Genomic DNA, 19,067 nt, shown 5'->3' with positions numbered 1-19,067 from the left:
CCCTCACCCTCAACCCCTCACCCTCAACCCCTCACCCTCAACCCCTCACCCTCACTCACCCACACTCACCCACACTCACCCACACTCACCCACTCACCCACACTCACCCACACTCACCCACACTCACCCACACTCACCCACTCACCCACACTCACCCTCAACCCCTCACCCTCAACCCCTCACCCTCAACCCCTCACCCTCAACCCCTCACCCTCACTCACCCTCACCCTCACTCACCCTCACCCTCACTCACCCTCACCCTCACTCACCCTCACCCTCACCCTCACCCTCACCCTCACCCTCACCCTCACCCTCACCCTCACCCTCAACCCCTCACCCACACTCACCCACACTCACCCACACTCACCCACACTCACCCACACTCACCCACACTCACCCACACTCACCCACACTCACCCACACTCACCCACACTCACCCACACTCACCCACACTCACCCACACTCACCCACACTCACCCTCACCCTCACTCACCTTCAACCCCTCACCCTCACTCACCCCCACTCACCCTCAACCCCTCAACCCTCACCCTCCCTCACCCTCACTCACCCTCAACCCCTCACCCTCACTCACCCTCAACCCCTCACCCTCACTCACCCTCAACCCCTCACCCACCCTCAACCCCTCACCCTCAATCCCTCACCCTCACCCTCAATCCCTCACCCTCACCCACACTCACACTCACCCCCACTCACCCCCACTCACCCCCACTCACCCCCACTCACCCCCACTCACCCCCACTCACCCCCACTCACCCCCACTCACCCCCACTCACCCACCCTCACCCACCCTCACTCACCCTCACCCTCATGCTAAAGATTTACAAAAAAAAACATTAACAATTCTAAAAGCACTAACTCTAATGCTGCGAGACCTATTGCATTTCTAATGCTTGTCAGTACTTGGCCCCCCACACTGCAATTCCTTGCCAATAGAAATCAGATTAACATCTGAGTATCCCAGTTTTAGGAAAAAAATTAAAACTTGGTTATTCACTCTAGCCTACTGATAGAGCCCCGGAAGACATCTCTCCCTCCCCTCATAGCGCCAAGAACCCGTTGGTATACGTGCGCTTAATACATTCCCTAAACATAACCATATCACAGAATTTATGCAGAATACTCTTGGCATACAAAGAGCAGGTTCTTTGGTAGCAGTACTGTCTAGATAGCCAAAAAAGAGATCTAAATTGTTGAACTCTAGTACTAAAAAATATAGTTAGCAACACAACATGCTTTTAGCATATTTTTGTTTCAGAAACAGTCATTTAAAACCAAACTTTTAAATGTTTTCATAATTCAAAGGTGGCAGGCCGTCTCTACTGTCATGCCAGTTCCAGGCCAGGGAGTTCTAAAATGCTGCAATCAAAGTCTACAGTCATCCCTCTGCTACAACTCTCTGCAGCGCCTTGACCATCACTTGTTTCATGTGGGGAAATCACTCATTGCAGAAGCCTTAAATGCAAGATTATGGATGGATGTCTGGGAGCGAGTAGGAGACTTGTCTACTATCTTGGTTCCTCCTAAGTTCTACTCATTTCTGTATTTTTTTTTATTATAAGCACATTTTCTTGGTTTTACTTTTTCTACCTGCTTCCTTGTTTCCTCAATTCTTTTTTTTATTTTTTTATTGTGTTGTCACAGACTTGTGTGAGGAGCTAGCAAGTGCATGCATTCATTGTATAAATAGCATATAGAGCTTCCAGGAAGTCTACTCGTCAGATTAGAAGCAGAGTAAATTTAGTTATGTTCCTCATTCAAAAAATGATTTCCTTCTGAAAAGCCTATGCTCTTTCATTTCTATCAGATGTGTAACATGGCTAAGATAATTGAAACGTCTCCAACACATGGGGGAAATTTTAATTTGGTCTGGATGCCGCAAGATATCTTCAGTAAAACATTTCATGGGAGTGTTCCTTGTTTTGATATCATGTGGATGAATTGTGTGCCCTCCACTAAATAGGATTGAGTTTCTTATGTAGCATTTGTTTTTAACTCTTGCGCTTTCAAATTGTGTAAACAGACCATTGTTTGTTGTCTGCTTCATAGTATAGTGCTGCAGTAACTAATTACGTCCGATCTTTTATGATGCGCTGAAGCAGACCTCTTCTGAAACCTGTTAATTTTTTTCCTGCATAGGTTTCAATAAATGGTACACAGTTTATGGATAGATCCATTGGCTCTGATTTCACCAGTGTTTCTCAGGTAAGAAACCTTCTGGTTTTGCCTTCTGGAATAATAAAAACAATTGAAGCATAGCACTGTACTTGGTAGAAGGTTGTATTCAAAAGCTTAAGATTTTTAACCACTATTCAAATTCTCGGTTACAAAAAAAGTGAAATTCCTCAGTAAATAGACTATTGACCAATATGAGTCCTAATGAGCATGTTAGGATTATTGAAAGAGGGGCTTAACAACCAAACAGTATGCAAATTCTAATCGCGACCTGAATTGAGAAGTAGAGAAGTGTGGCTCAATGGTTATAGCGGCAGACCCTGATGCAGTAGTCTGGCCGGAACCAGGGTTCAATTCCCGCCTCGTCGGGTCTCGGGCTCAATTTCCTCGGACCTGATAATTCTCGCTTCGGTGCCTATTCTAATCATGAGTCCCACTCTGTACCTCTGGGCAATAGCATGCTTAATCTCTACAACAGCCCTAACAACGCTGAGGATGCCTGACTTGACCTTGGGGGTGCCCAGGAGTGGGCTCCTCACAGGGAAAGGCCAGGCAGGGTTCCTCAGCGGTATTCGTACAAGCGCCGAGATGCCTACGGGTAGTCGTGCGCTATACAAGTGCGTAATCATCATCATCAATTGACTATGGACAAGGAGTTTATCTTTCGAAGTTACCGCCAAATCCTTAATTATCCCTTCATCTGATAACATGGTAGCCGCTTATTGGCTTACATAATTCATTTATGCCACCACAAATGTCTTGGGTTCTTCGCTATTAGGGCACCTGTCATTGCAAGAATGACTAAGCATCATTACAGAACACTGGGCCTTAACTGGTCATGCACAAAATTGGGTAGAGAGTGGATTGAGCAGGTTGTGTGTGTCCGCAATATATGTTAGTAATAAATGTACAAGAGCTTACTGCTGTTTTCATTGGAATCTCTGCCCGTGATGTACTAAGGCAAGTAATTTTGAGTAGTAGGAGCTGGCCGGAATTACAGATACCACACCAGTTGATGGGGATGCCCCCACACTTTCCATTATGAAACTGAAACCTCTATCCGAAACCTCTATCCATATGGTAGTTAACACAACTCCAAATTGGCAGATTGGGACATACAGCAATTGGGATCTAATATGCTTACCCTTAATAGATCCAAAGAAAGTCAGCGTGCCTCTTGCTGCGTGAGATGGCTGTGAGCATCCATAATAGTGTGGGGATTAGTCCTATATTCAAGTATTTCATTGCAGCAGCTCAGCGGTCAGATACTTGAGAAGTTTAGGAACCACCAACCCATACCTAGTCAAACTACCTTCTACAGTGGTTTACATATAGATTTGATGTTTTTGAAGCAAGAAACAAAACATTGATGACGTTAGAGCTTTAGAATTGTAACTATTTCAGGGAGAGCAACCCTTTCTCTGTTGATGAGATTGGAAATTGTATCAGTTAAACATTTTATTTTGTTATAACTTCTTCTTATTGATAGTTTACCTTTCACAAAAATACCCATCAACTCATGTAGGAAAGTGCCCCTTTTTGCATGGTTGCCCCTTAAATCTAGGTAGTTTTGCTGGATACCTGATGCCAACTTTGACTGAATGGGTGCTGCAACCCTGCTAACCAGGCCCTGGCACCTATGCTCTTTCCTAAAACTGTACCTTTGTAGCTACAATTGGCACACCTTTGGGCTACTTGTAGATCCCTGGTAGAAGGTACCCCTGGTGACCAGAGAGGGCCTCTGAGGGCTGCAGCATATATTAAACCACCCTCCGAGACCCCTGACCTTAACACCCCCACCCTGCCAATGGAGACTGGGTGTTTTGGGGCAGATCAAACTAAAGAGTCAACATGGCACACGTCCCTGTTTGCCATGCACACCAACACTGCCTATAGCATGGGTAGGTTACCCCTCCAGCAGCCCTAAAAAAAGGGTGCACCATACCTAGGTGAGGGCATAGCTGTAAGAGCACTATGCCCCTATAGTGTCTGTGCCTTTCACAGACATTGCAAGTGCAGTGAAGCCAATTTTAATGCAGGGGCTGGGATTTTGCGAACTCCACAGCTCCATGATGGCTTTACTGAAGTGTGTTATAAAACTTCCCAACACATTAAACCCACACTGATTCCTGTGTGGAATGTAATGAAAAATATACTCGGAGGGCATCTTAGAGATCCCTTCTGAAAAACGACCAGCCCTAGTGTGGTTCTTGACTGGCTCCCAGCTGTCTGCCACCACCAGACATGTTTATGGATCCCTGGGTAGAGAGCCTCCGCTCTCTGGAGTCTGGAAACTAAGTACATCCTGGGCAGACGTGTCATGCCTCCTCCCCCAGGAAGGGCAGGGTCCTCGAAGAGGAAGCTTCAAAGAACTGCCACCTTTGTTAGCTACCCACAGCCTTTTGATGCTATCAGCAACTGGCTCCTATTGGTTCTGACCCCCAGTTTGGGTGTGAGAACGGGCGGGAAAACCTAGCCACGAAGGGAGGTGTGCCCAACCTTTGCCAATCCCACCTCTATGGTGGGGGAGGGGGGTGAAGTGAAAGCCACTTTTAGTCCTCGCCATCCTGGAGATGGAGGGACCCCTCTAATCAGGATGAGGCATGTGCCCCCTCATACTGGAGGGTGGCATACTAGGGGGTGTAAATACCCAGGGAAGGGACCCATTTGTCCCCTTGTAAAACCCCTAAATCTAGATATGTGCTGCGGAAGAGGAAAACTACAACTAATTTGTGCCCCAGTCCTACCGGCCTGTCTCCTGCTCTGAACCTCTGCTAGCTAAAGCCTGCGTGTCCTGCAACGTCCAAGAAATCTGGGGACCCTGAGGCCCCCCACCCACTTGTATCTCACCCCATTGGTCTTTAAAGTCTCAGAATTGGTTCTCGATATATTTAACCAAGCTGTTAGGTTCCCACCGCTCCTAGTCTCTTTTCAGTACTCCCGCACCTTAGAGGTTAGCCTGTGTTTCTGCATTCTTGCCATGGGCCCCATGGTGACTCAAATTTCTTTGGGTATCCTCTGGATTTGTAAACTGATTTCTCTCCCAACATACACCAGTCTCTGTTGGTCGCCCAATGTTCCACAATTGGGGCATTTCCACTACACTAGGTCCCTTCTGGCCACCATGAGGACTATGTTGCATCACAGCAGAGTGTATTAGGGCAGTGTCTGCTCTCCCATATTCCAAGGGTTGCTAAAGCCAGGTACACCATTCTGTCTCCCGCGGTAGACTCCTCGAGCCAGTCGCCTTCCCACTGACAGCCCATCAGCATATGTAGTAGTGTCCCTGATTGTCTACAGCCTCTCAGGCATTTGTCTTCCCCATATGGGGCAACGCAGTTCGCGTGTAGGATGCCTTATGGAGGATTTTCAACTGTACCAGGCTCATCTTGCTCGGATTGCCACTTCCTGTGGATGTCGACATGCCTCACCCCAATCCTTGTTCTCTTATTTACCTACGTCTGTTTCCCACCAGTCTTTCAGTGACGTTGGGGAGGAGTAGCTGTTGGTCAGCAGGATTCTTTAAATCTGGGACACCGCACGTCTATGCAGTGGGGCTGCTAGTATTCGATATTCATGGGGATTTTCGTACAACACCTTACAGACTTTCTCTGTATAGCCTGCTAGATGTTGCAGATATCTGTAGTGTTGGGTGTTAGCCAACTCCTATTGGTTCTGGAGTTCCTCAAACAGGAGGAGCCCCTTGCACCCCCACTCCTCCCACAGCTTGTTGATCCCTATTCTATCACATTGAGTCCACCCCTCTAGTTGTTGCAGGTCTGTGAGCATCCCAGAATCCAAAAGAGGCATCTCTAATGTTATCGTCCCCTCCTATCCTAGTTTCTTGGTAGCCTTCTTCCTGTGTTGGGTTGGCTGCCAGGGGTAGGCGGGGGCCTTCCTGCACTGTATGGGTGTCTCAGGTAACCCACCCGGCCCATATGATATGTTTGTCTGCCTGGCTGGTTCCCTCTGGGACTCAAATGAAATGAAATGAAAAATTATATTTATATAGCGCGTAACTACCCGGAGGCCTCGCAGCGCTTTAACTGATTACTAAGGCGAGGTACTGGGTAGGTTAACACGCTTTTCCAAACAAGTGAGTTTTTAAAGCTTTCCTGAATGCCATCCAGTTGTTGCTCTCTCTGAGATCCAGAGGAAGGGAATTCCAAATTCTCGCAGCAGTGTGCGAAAATGAGCGGCCGCCCCATCGGGCTTTGTTGAGTTAGGTTGTGGTGGCTAAATGCAGTGCACTGGAGCGAAGGGCTCTGGAGGGAAGGTAGGGCACAATTAGGGGGAACATCATGGCAGGGGCTGTTTGATGAAGGGATTTATGCACAATGCACATGGCCTTGAATTGTACCCTTGCAGCCACAGGGAGCCAGTGTAGTTCTTTTAAGGCCTTCTTGGCCGACTGCCAACGAGCAATTTTAAATAGTAGTCCAGCCGCGCAGTTTTGAGTGACCTGAAGTCTATTGATCACTGCTGCCGGGGCTCCTAGATATAAGGCATTTCCGTAATCCAGGCGGGAGAGTATCAGGGCCTGACCATGATTCTCCTCGCCTGGAATGGAAGCAGAGGGAGCACCTTCCGGAGCATTCTCATTAGCCCGACACACGTGGATGCCGTTCTAGTGGCCTGGTCAGAGAAGTCTAGCGCTTTATCGAGCCAGACTCCAAGGCTCTTTATCTGGGGTTTGGGAGGGGGAGGAGAATCTAGACATGTGGGCCAGATGGAAGCCAGAGTGGTCGATGCAGGGTTGCCCAGTAGCATAATCTCAGTCTTCTCCCCGTTTAGTCTGAGACAGGAGGATGTCATCCACTTGGCTACTGCCTCTAGACAGGGGCCCAGTGTATTGGACGACCCCTCAGTGTGGTCTAAAGAGACCACCAATTGGGTGTCGTCCTCGTAGGTGACAATACGCACACCGAAGGGATGGACTATCTCTGCCAGCGGTCTCATAAAGACATTAAAAAGTGTGGGGCTCAGGGCAGAGCCCTGGGGTACCCCACAACTGAGTGGTTGCTTGGAGGAGACTACCTTACCCTCAAACACCTGGAAGAAGCGCTCATCCAGGAAGGAAGTCAGCCATGCCAGGGCCGCGCCCGACACGCCCATGCCCTTTAGACGATGTAATAGAGTGACATGGTTAACCGTGTCGAACGCGGCGCTGAGATCTAATAATATGATGGCTGCTTTCCCTCCCCGGTCCAGCACAGATCTTGTTTCTTCCGTCACTGCCAGCAGAGCTGTTTCAGTTCCGTGTTGAGGGCGGAATCCCGTCTGAGAGGCACATAGCAAATTGTTAGATTCTAAATAATCTACTAAGATATTATTAATGTGCCTTTCAAGCAACTTGCTCATCCAGGGAAGAAGGGAAATTGGATGAAAGTTGGCCAGGTTGTTTTGATCTAAGGTAGGTTTTTTCAAAAGGGCTTTAACCATTGCACATTTCCACGGGAGTGGAACGGTGCTCGAGGTGATAGAGGAGTTAAGGACATCCAGGATGACCGGGCGAATGGCATCAATGACCTTGGTAAGAACCTGTGGGGGTGCTGGATCATTGGGAGATCCCGAGGTGACTTTAGGGATCATTCTATCTAACGAGATGGAGTCTAGGAGAGGGAATTCATCCAGCAAACAGGGGACTGAAAGGTCAGGACTTGTACCGGCAGCAGTCTCCGAGTCACTTCTACCTGTGGCGAAGGAGGAGTAAATGGTTTGGATCTTCTGGGAGAAAAAGATGGCTAGATTGTTACATCGGGCTAGCGCGCCTTCCGATGACAAATGCTCGGGGGAGGGGGAAATCAATGACTTGGCAATTTAAAAAATCTCTTTGGGGGAGTTTGCAGCTCAGTTGATTTTAGATTAATAAAATTGGGCTTGTGCTGACTTCAATTCATTTTTATATAGCTTAATTGCAGCTCTATACTCTGATTTCTTAGGCTGTGAGTGATCCTGCCTCCAGGCTCTCTCCAGTTTACGACAGGATTGTTTCATAGTTCTCAAGGCGGGGGAGTACCAGGGGGCTACTTTAGATCTTTTTATCGAATGCAGAGATTTCTTCGGGAGAACTAGATCAAGGGATTTAAGAATCCAATTGTCAAAATTGGCAGTAGCTGTGTTGGGGTTTGTAACCTTCGGAGGTTTAAGTTCGGCAAGAGCCAATTCCCACTTGGGAGAGGGGAGCGAGACCCATTTCCTCCCCCAATGTTTTTTATGGTCTTGTGTAATGGGGGGAGTGCTCGTGGACCATATAAAAGGGTATTAAGTAGTGGTCGGTCCAAGGCAGTGGTATAGGTGACTCAACACTTAGGCTATCAAGATTACTGTAGATATGATCTAGGAGATGCCCCTTTGTATGTGTCGAGAGAAATCCTTTTTGGAGCAGATCAATGGCTTGGAGATTCAGTCGAAAACTGTTAGCTGCAGAATCAAGCGGATCGTCCAGATGCAAATTTAGGTCGCCTAACATAGTAAAATTTGCCGAGGTGAGCACTAGGTTAGCCGCTACATCCGTCATATTCGTGACGAATGGACCAGGGGTACCAGGCAGTAGATAGACTAAGATGCCTGAAAAGGTGGTAGTGGGGGGGAATTCGAGAGTAAAGTGTAAGCCCTCACAGACTAGCGTAGTAGAGGGAGTAATACGGCATCTATAGTTGTCTCTATAGATGATAGCCAGCCCTCCGCCTCTGCCGGTCTTGCGATCCAGCCGCTTTAAGGTGTAACCCTGAGGGGTGGCCCATACTGTAGCAGGATCAGCTTCCAGCTGGAGCCACGTCTCTGTTGAAAAGAGGACGTCGGGGTTGAACTCTTCTATCAACAGGGCCAGTTCTGCACAATGTTTCGACATCGATCGACAATTAAGAAGGAACAGCCTCCAATTGTGATCAATGTGATGTCTCCCTGTGGTTGGAGGGGATAATCCCCAATTACACGTTTTACAACGGGCCTTAATGTTAGTAGGAAGGACCGAGTGCAAACATAGAGGGTTATAGGTAGATCTTAAGACGTGCAGGGAAGAAGAGCTATATATGAGTCGATTTCCTACCATAATGCTCGGGAGGTACTGGGATCTGGGAGCGTTTGGACGCGGACTGGCGCAGACTGGCTTCTCTGACCACCCATTAACTACTAGCAGTTGAGTTGCCCAGTAGTACAGTTTTATGTCAGGCAGGGTGATTCGCCCTACGAAGGGGCCCCTGGTCAGCATTGTCAGGGCAATGTGTTGTGGCCTCCCCATCCCAAAGAAGTAGTTTAGTTGTTGTGGCCACCTCTTGGAAAAAGTATCCAGCACCTCGTATAGTGTGTTCTGGTACATATACAGGAACTTAGGTAGTGTGATCATTTTATAGAGGGCAGCTGTGCCCATCGGAGAAAGCAGAAGTTTTGCCAGTGTCCCTAGTCTGCCCTATAGTCCTGAAGGACACCTCTCAAGTTGTGTTCGTAAAAGCCAACCCGGTCTAACGTTCTATAAATTCCCAAGTATTTGAACCCCTTTGGTGACCAGCACAGCATGCACCTGCAGCCCAGGAGGAGCTGCCATGGAGCAGGTGGGAATGCCATTGACTTGGGCCAATTTATGCGCACCCCGGAGTTGTTTCTTGAACATATACGATATGTCAGGGAGATGGCTTTTTTAGTCATATAGTCTGTCAACAGTCTGTCCTCCAGTGGTGAGGACTCGGGGAGACCGGTGCCTGGTGGAATAGCTTTTGTGTGCGCATGTTTGATCTGTAGGTATCAGTATTGTTCCGTCGATGCCATCTCGTATGTCTCCTGAAGTTGGGAGAATGACATTACCCACCTTTTCTCCACAGGTCCCCTATCTTTTCTCCACAGGTCCCCTATCTTTTCTCCACAGGTCCCCTATCTTTTCTCTACAGGTCCCCTATCTTTTCTCCATGGGTCCCCTGCCTTTTCTCTGCAGGTCACCTACCTTTTCTCCACAGGTCCCCTACCTTTGATATACCTATGAGGTCCCATTGGTTGAAGCCTTTGCTATTACGGAGTCTACCTAGTCGTTGGGTGTACCAAAGTGGTGTATGTTGTGTTAAGACCCCTTCCCAGCCGAGCGCACGTAGTGCAGTGAACCGAATGTGTATGGTGTGTGCAGTGGGTCCCAATAGTATATTTTTACGTGATTTATTATATAGTGCTCCCAGAACACCTTCAGCACAGAGAGTGCCAGTTCGTCTTGTGGGGCATGCAGCCACTGGTTTACCACAATGAGCTGCGAGGCCCATTAGTATGTTTTGGGTAGGGCAATTCCACTTCATACCAGCCCCGTACTAATTTGTGAATGGCTATACGGGCAGGTTTGTGAATTTGTAGCCGTCCTATGAATTATAGGGCAGTCTCCTCGGGCACTGGTTCTCTGCTGTTCCCAATCAGCTTAACTTTAACCCTGAATGAATTTACTCCACTCATTATTTTGTTGGTTCAATCTTAATTTTAATTATTTATTTTAATGATGTTTCAATCGCATCCATATATTCTTTTGTTTTCTTTCCACTTTATACATTAGCATTATCCTTTTTTGAAAAATTCAACTCCAATGCATTTCGGCGAGTTCGCCTTCATCGGGGATAAGCTCTACAAAAATAAAATATGAACAACCCTTAGTAACTCATGGTGCCCATGGAAATTTTATACTATTATACAATTATGTTGCTGTTTAAGCATAGTGCTTATTTACATACCTATTCTAGTTTGCTTGTGTCCCCTGTTTCTATTTCGCCACTCTTTGCCCCTTATGACTAGCTGCTGTGCTGTTTTCTCTCTGGTCTGTGTGTTGGCGTTTTACATGAACTCACCTCTTGTTAGACATTGATGCTCCCGTTAATGCTGACCATTATAAAACGTCCTCAGTTCTCACACCGCTTAATGCGTGTGATATAACTATAAATGTAACCCTTTCTAAGCTTGTATGGTTTTAAATCTGAGTTTAGAGACGCTAATCATTCGCGCTTACCTCTCTTGTTGCATATCGCGTTTCATTTGCCTCGTTCTGGTAACCGCTCGGTGTTCGTGCTAACGACTATGTCTCTTCGCATGCGCGCTTTGCTTGTAGCTTCTTAAAGGGGCTGTTGCCTATTTTGAAAAAAACGTTATTGTGCCCGCGAGTCGCACATCTCCTATATTATCAACCCCTCTGTTATTGCTGCTACGCTGTTATACATGCTATAGGTGATGTATTGGCTAACTCCTCGTCTCCTATGTGCTTGGATGATTTTATCCCCTTCTAATGTGATCTATCACTCAATATTGATCACGATGGAGCTCAATATTACAAAGAGTTCAAGCATTAATGTTCATTTGCAGCCCTGTTTTTCCTACGTGTCATTTAAGGGTGTATCATTATGGTGATTACTATTGAAGAGTAGCTAGTATTGGATTAGATTTGCTGGTGATAGCTAGCATTATAAGATCCTAATATCACATTTAGGTTACATATCATATCATGTATACTATTAGGTTCTCTTTCTGCCGTGATGTTGATGTCATCAACTCTTCTCTGGTTTTGTTGGTGCACCTTTGTATGGCATGTTTGACTATTTGTTCTGGATATCCTCTGTCCTGGAAACGTTGTATCATGTTGATTGTATTGATTGGGTTCCAAGACCACTCGTTTAACCCTTAGCAACTGAGAATAAGGGAGATGTCTTTTTAATGATGGCGGGTGATGACTATCAAATCTTAGCAAATTGTTTCTATCGGTTGCTTTTCTGTATAGGTTGGTCGTGAACCCTTCACTGGTCTGTGTAATTTCAACATCTAGGAAATTAATCCAATCTTCCTTTATCTCCCAGGTGAATTGTATCCTGTCATCGATTGTGTTCAATCTTTCAACTTGATTTTGCATTGTTTCTCTGGTACCACTCCACATTACAAAAATGTTGTCTATGAACCGGACATACATCCTCATGTTTGTGCTCCATTCTTCTCCATTATAAATATGTTCCTCTTCAAATGCTGTCATGTATAAATTCGCATATGCTGGTGCTGTACAGTTTCCCATAGAGGTTCCACTCTTTTGGATATTCCATTTGTTGCCATAGGAAAAATAACTGTGCATAAGCGTGAACTCCATTAGCTCCATTAGGAAGATTTGTAAGTCCTCTGTGTATTCACTGTGCAATAACGCCTTTTCTATTGCTTCCAGACCTTGTCTATCAGGGATTGACTTGTATAATGCTTTAACATCAATGGTTGCTAATACTAGTGTTTGTTGGTTAGTTGTTATGGTTTTCAATTTGTTAAGGAAATTGGTTGTATCCCTTATGTAGGATTTGGTCTTGATTACCAGTGGCTGTAAATATTTATATAGGAATTTTCCAACTGGTTCATGCACACTTCTTCTAGTGGATACTATGGGACGACATGGGACGACATGGTGGTTTGTGTAGGTCTTTGTGTACCTTGTTTATAACTAAATTCTTATGATCTTATGATCTTCTATAGTGGTTGTTTCTTGGTTTTGTCTTTCTTGGCCGTAACATTTCTGGTTTGCGGCTGTCCCTTCTCTTTTTCTTTTACCGTGTCCCCTCCTGGGTCTTCGTTTTCTCCAGTGCCTCTCTCTATACTTGCAGGTTTCCCATCACAGAGAAGATGACTTACTTCTCCATCGATTGCTTTGAAGTAGGAGTAAGGAACCAGAAATGGAGTGTTTTGCGGGGCGTATAGAGACCCAAGAGCGTCAGTGGCAGGGAGTGCCAATATTTAACGTCGTGGCGGAGTCTTTTTAGTGGCTCTAAAAGGTTTTTCTTGATGAAATGTGTGGGTTGGGAAGTAATATATATTCAGAGAATTTGAGCCACCCTGTCTGCGACCTGTATCGTGCAGCCCGGCCGCAGTCTGGGAGGTGGGCCACTAAGCACATAAAGAACCAATTTGGCCCAGTTGAAAGTCTAGGTGGAGACTCAACCATATAACACGCATATATCTAACATCCCAATCCCTCCTTATCCAGGCCGCCAACGGCTCCAGCACCAGAGCAGACAGAAGGGGAGACAATGGACAGCCTTGTCTTGTCCGCGACCTAGAGGAGTCGGCAGCGACTTGTGCGTTTACCACCACATGTGCCAGAGGCTATGTGTAGAGGAGTTGGATCCAGGCTCAATATTTGGGGCCAAAGCCACAGTGTCATAGTACTGTGAAAAGGAAAGGCCATTCAACTAGATCGAAAGCCATACGTGCATCCAAGGAGAGTATGACCGCCTCTTCCTGGATAGTGGGTATGCGGGCCATTACACTATTAAGTTGTCTCCGATTAAGTGCCGTATTTCGGCCCAACATAAAACCTGATTGGTCTGGGTGTACCAGGGTTGTAAAGTACGGTTGGAGCCTAGCGGCCAGTGCCTTTGCTAGTATTTTGGCTTCTGCATTCAGCAGGAGATTGGTCGATAAGATGAGCATTCCTGTGGGGGTTTACCGGGTTTTGGAATTGATAAGCTTGTCGCTGTGCGCTGATCTCTGGGAAGTGTTCCCGCTTCAAGACTGGCTTCATACATTTTGAGCAAGTGTGGCATGAGTTTGCACCCTGCTTTTTTGTAGAGTTCGATGGGAATGCCATTTGGACCTATAGCTTTCCCCGATTGGTGCCCACTTATGGCTAGTGTTAGTTTGTCAGGTATCAAGTCTGCCTCCAAGGCCTGAACTTCGTGAGGTGCAAGTCTGGACATCTGTAGGTCTTTAAGAAATGCAAAATGTTCCTCTAGCGTGGTCACGACTTGTATATTGTCTCATAATGAAGTGCAAATGTGTTTACTATCTTTTGTGGGTCTGTGATTGCTACCCCTGTGTCTGAATTCAGTTGTGCCACCCAGCGACTAACTTGCTCCCTTTCGTCCAGAAGCTTGCCAGCCTTATCGCCAACTTCATAAATAGTGTGCTGTATTTTGGTGACTCTGGTTTTAGCCTCCTCCCACATGTAGTACCTGTATTCCTGCTTTGCTAGGCTCCGCTTATGAGTTGTGGTATCGTTGGGATCTAAGGAGTGTTCAACTTTCGGCTTCGCTCACTGCCTTTTCAGGAGTCTGCACCTGTGGTTTTGTGTAGGCCTGTTAGATTTAGGGGTCTCTAGTTGGCAGAGGTAGGTACCTTTGTCCAAATAGGGACCCTTACATCTAGTCAGGGTAAGGGGGGGTACACTCCTAAAATAACCCCTGCTCACCCCCTTTGTAGCTTGGCACGAGCAGACCGGTTTATCTCAGAGGCAGTGTGTAAAGAATTTATGAACACATACAGTAACCCAATGACAACACTACAGATGCACACCACACAAGTTGTAGTATACAAATAAGTATTTTTATATAGACTTAACACAAGACCCCAAATGACCAAACTCCACAATACTGTACCTTTAAAAATTGTAGAAATAGTTTAGTTCTCTTTGTATGTAAAATGCGACACTTTGAGTTCAATGTACCTTAGGATGCATAACACTATACAACGAAAGTGTTGCATGGAAGGTGATGCGTCGGTTCCTTACACACAAGAACAGTGATTTTTTCGGGTCCCTACTGAGGCGTAGGGGATGAGTTGGTTCTTCTCTGCGAGGGGAGGTGATGCGTCTGTTTCTTACTGCGCTTCCTTGGCGATGCGGCCCGCAACGCCGTGATGCGATGAAGATCCGGTGCAATGAAATAAATATGGCGTCTTCTTGATGCGACACAATGCATGACCGCCGTGCTGCGACTCAACAATGCTTTGATGCCGCGACAGACCCTGCGACCCGCTTCCTGGTGATGCTGCGGTGTCTGATTCAACGTCGATCCTCTTCTCCGGCCATGCGAGGCGCTTCGGCAACGATGCAACATCTGCAGCGGTGACGCACTTTCCCAGCGATGCTGCGACGCGCTTCTCCGATGATGCGTTGGCGTCTGGTGCGAAGTTGATCCTCTTCTCCGGTGATGCAAGGCACTTTTGTGTTGTGAAACGGCAGCAGCAGTTCGGCGACACTCTTCTTCTTTGTGCGTCGCGCTTCCAGCTCCTTTAGACACGCAGTCCCTCAGAAAGCCCAACACAACTGCAGGCACTTCCAAAGAACTCTTGGGGAGCTCGTGGGTGAAGTCTGTTGTCCCTGAGACTTCAGCAGGAGGCAGGCTCTTTCGCAAGCCTTTGGAGATCCTTCAGAAGTTGAATACAAGTAACACAACGTCTTTTCTTCTCTCTTTGGCAGTCGGGCAACCACTGCAGGCCAATCCCTCACGCTTAGGGATAGTCTCTCCTCAGTCACTCTGGTTCCTCTACTCAGCAAACATTTCGTCTTGTTTCCCAAAAGTGATCTAAAATTCTGGAGTCTGAGTCCCCCTTTTTATACACAGTTTCTCTTTTTTCTCTGAAGGCAGAGAGGCCTTTGTCTAGTCCAAATGAGTTCTCGTCAGTCCTGGAGCACTTTGTTGACAAGACTCCTCCTTTCCTTTCACAGTGCAGGGCAGGGACATCAGACTCACCACAGGAGGTGGAGCCAGTATTGTGGAGGAAAGGCATAGGCCTATTCAGGTCCCAGGTAAAACTCCTCTCACCCATCTAAATGCAGATCTCTCTATACAGCCCTGTGCTTACTCACTCCGTCACTTGGAATCCCCCAGCCCCTATCACTCAAACTCCAGACAAGGAATACACAACCTAGCAGAGGCAGGCTTGGATGGTTAGACAAGAAAATACTTACTTTCTAAAAGTGGTATTTTCAAACACAATGTTAAAACCAATTTCACTAAAAGATGCACTTTATCATTCTGAGTACAGGCATACTAAACTCGAATTTCTACCTAGCCCGAAGTAAGAGCTGTGAGCCTTGTCACCCCCTTCCATAACAAACAAATGCAAGCTAAATTAAAAGATCAAGTACAAAAAAGAAAAAATACTGCTGCCTCAGAGGCATATGCTCGCATTAAAATGTTTTAAAAAAAATTAAACTTAGAAGCTGGCCATATGCAGTCATATATATATATATATATATATATATATATATCACCACAACTTCTCCATTTTACCGGGGCCCCCGGACCTGCAGGGCGGACTCTCAAACCAGGAATGGAGATCCTGGCAATACGGAACTCTCTCCAGCAACAAACAGAGTCCAACACCGACTGATGGACAGGCAGACTTTTATTACGTCATGGAAGGCGGAGGTAACACACAATCCTTACGCGTTTCAGCCGTGAGGCCTTGGTCACAGGTGAGTGTGGTTAAAAACAGTAGTTCCCAGTGGTCACGTGGCTTGTAACTTCACTGCAAGCCCCAAAATGCAATGTTTTTGTAGGGTGAGACAAAGCTTGTTTTTAGCATAGTTTGCGTGCATTTAACCAAGTCCCACTCATTGCACAAATTAAATTAGCCAGTGCAGGTTGCTCCGCTCTCCACAAAAATGTTCGCGTGTCCTGCGGTGCCGTCAGAGAAAGAAAACTTTCACTTCTCCCTTTCTCAAAAGGATAGCTGCCAACTCGCATATATATATATATCTCTCCTCCAGTGCCGGTAGATGCGTGGGGTTGTCCCGGCGCGGTCCTGGTTAGGCCACCGACAGGCCTCAAATATACACCAATCCCCTCCAAATACTGAAGGAAGCCAGGACGCTCAGAGTTCGTTGTAGAATATTTTAATGGCAGTAGAATACGGTGCGACGCGTTTCGCCGATAAGGCTTGCTCACGCTATATATACACACACACACACAATGACATGTAGATGCCAGAGCAACATTTACTAACATCGTCATACATGCAACTTATTCTTGCACACATGCATCGATTTATCCACCCACTAACTCATTCTTGCATGCACCCTCTCAACAATCTACGAAAACAAGCATTTGCAATGCAATAGGTCTCGCATTAACGAGAGTTTAAGCTACTGGCATTGTAAATGACAATGCCTTTTATTTAGGTTTTAAAAACGAAATCAAAAATAAAAGGCATTGTCACTTGCAATGTCAGTAGCTCAAACTCGCGTAAATGCAAGACCTATTGCATTCCAAATGCTTGTTTTTGTTTGTTTGGGAGTCCTAGACCAAGCCACTTAACATGTATTTATTCCTAAAGATTCTCTTGCTTGTCCTAAACCTCCACAGACGCTTGGAGACCCAACAATTTATCTGATATGCATAAAATGTCAAAGGCTAAACGAACTGGGTGGAGGAGATACAGCTTTGTACAGTTTACATAAAATAACCCCCAGAGCAAAACCATGCTCTGCCATCAACACCAGATCACATGCCCTCTGAAACAGTAAACATGCCTGAGCAAATTTACCCAAAGAAGACCCCTCGAGTTTACAAAATTCTAGCATAACAAAAGCTCCTCCTCCTCCTCCTGGAGCAAATACAAATTTTCAGTATGAAACAAAATCCCCTACAATAGTTCTCATTAGGAAGCAAACTAACCTAAACATAGTGCCTGAACTTAAACCCAACAAACAACCGATCAGACATGAACCGAGCTTCAAAGACTACGCACACAACATGGCCTTATTGAGCATAAATGCTCTTGAGACAACACCTGCACCTCATCAGCTACAGAACCCAAGCCCATTAAGTTGCCTCCAAACAAGCTCCTCGCCGTAGGTTCTGGCTCTATAGCGGCTGCAGTGAATTTTACAGAAGGAAGGTAAAGGACTACAAACAATCCATGTGACCCACAATGAAGCAAAGCCACATCCTGCAGAGGAGTGCAGAAATTTGCTACAAAGAGGCAAAAAACCCAGCAATATGGCGTTTATCTAAAAGTACATTGAAATGCATACATTGGAATGCAGAGCATTTTGTCAGCCATAAACTGATCACATAAAACCTAGCTTTTACAAAAAAAAAACTATAGATTGCAACCCGATTTCTGCCCATCTTAAAATACATAACGATATGTAGAACAGTTTAGCATGAGCTCCATAAAAACATACAGAAAAGAACGGCTACATGAGAGAGAAACAAGACCTAAACGTGCCTTACTCTGTTCCGTGGGGCGCTGATAACACTATCGTAGCTGCCCCACCTCCTTCTAACTTCATGCACAGTGAGGTAAAAATAAAGAACTAACCTTTGAGGCAAAAGGAGAGACCAATGGATACCCTTTTGGTGGCTGTTTTCTACTAGGTAAAACCAGAAAACCTGCATTTATTGCGACTTTTTGCTAAACCAAATTGTGTGACAAATATTTTGTTTTACCGAACCTCTTTTTTTTAGTATCCAATATGAAAGCAACTTCATATACGGGCAGGTTCAGAATACAAGCTGTACAAAACCTATTGTTGCCCTGTGTTTGAGAATCTGTTCCATATACAAGGTTTTGCAGCGTGAATCTTTCTGGATTCACTATGCTGTGCATATTCCGCGGTCTTGTGGTTGGGTCCGGATTCGTAGTCTTCTTTTTTTAAATTTTTTTTTGTAGCCCTTGTGGGCGTCGGCGTCACACCTCCTCGGGTGCATTTCCGGTGACGTCGGCATGCTTCCTGCGGAAGCTCCCACTCTTGGGCGCCATCTTCAGATTCTTTTTTCCGCGGTCGGGTCTGGATCGTTCCCGTTGGGCTCCAGACATTTTTGCGGAAAGTACTGAAAAGAGTGGAAGTTGGAGAAGATATTGGAAGAAGAAGACTAAAGAAGACTTCACAGAACATTGACGAAGAGAAAAGAAGGTGAAAACCTCGAACTTCGACTATCGTCGACGTCCACACGGTCAGGGAGGCCTGAACGCACGAGGATGGACATTACGCTGTTCGAGTTCTGCCCGAACTGCAGACACAAGTACGCGCAGAAAGACCAGCACCCGGTTTGCAACCTTTGCCTGCCGGTAGAACACAGAAGCGAGGACTGCAACGCCTGCGCCGTCTTCGCCCAGAAGACCCTTCGTGTGAGGAAGAGACAAAGGGTAGCACACAC

At 46.2% G+C, this 19,067-nt stretch overlaps 1 protein-coding gene across 3 annotated transcripts in view; it reads left to right on the top strand.

The window, feature by feature from the left end:
- The window catches only part of FAM193A (family with sequence similarity 193 member A), a 577,965-nt gene that overhangs the window by 53,843 nt on the left and 505,055 nt on the right, over window positions 1-19,067 (top strand). For all 3 annotated transcript variants that reach the window (XM_086964186.1, XM_086964185.1, XM_086964184.1), the window contains exon 2: window positions 2,158-2,223. In XM_086964186.1, coding sequence (XP_086820312.1) covers window positions 2,158-2,223 — 66 coding nt within the window. The remainder of the gene's footprint in view (window positions 1-2,157; window positions 2,224-19,067) is intronic.

The sequence above is a fragment of the Lissotriton vulgaris genome, chromosome 3_2, assembly GCF_964263255.1.
Source record: "Lissotriton vulgaris chromosome 3_2, aLisVul1.2, whole genome shotgun sequence".
Taxonomy (NCBI): domain Eukaryota; kingdom Metazoa; phylum Chordata; class Amphibia; order Caudata; family Salamandridae; genus Lissotriton; species Lissotriton vulgaris.
Note: the sequence above shows the minus strand (reverse complement) of the source record. Positions and strands in the feature narration are given on the sequence as shown.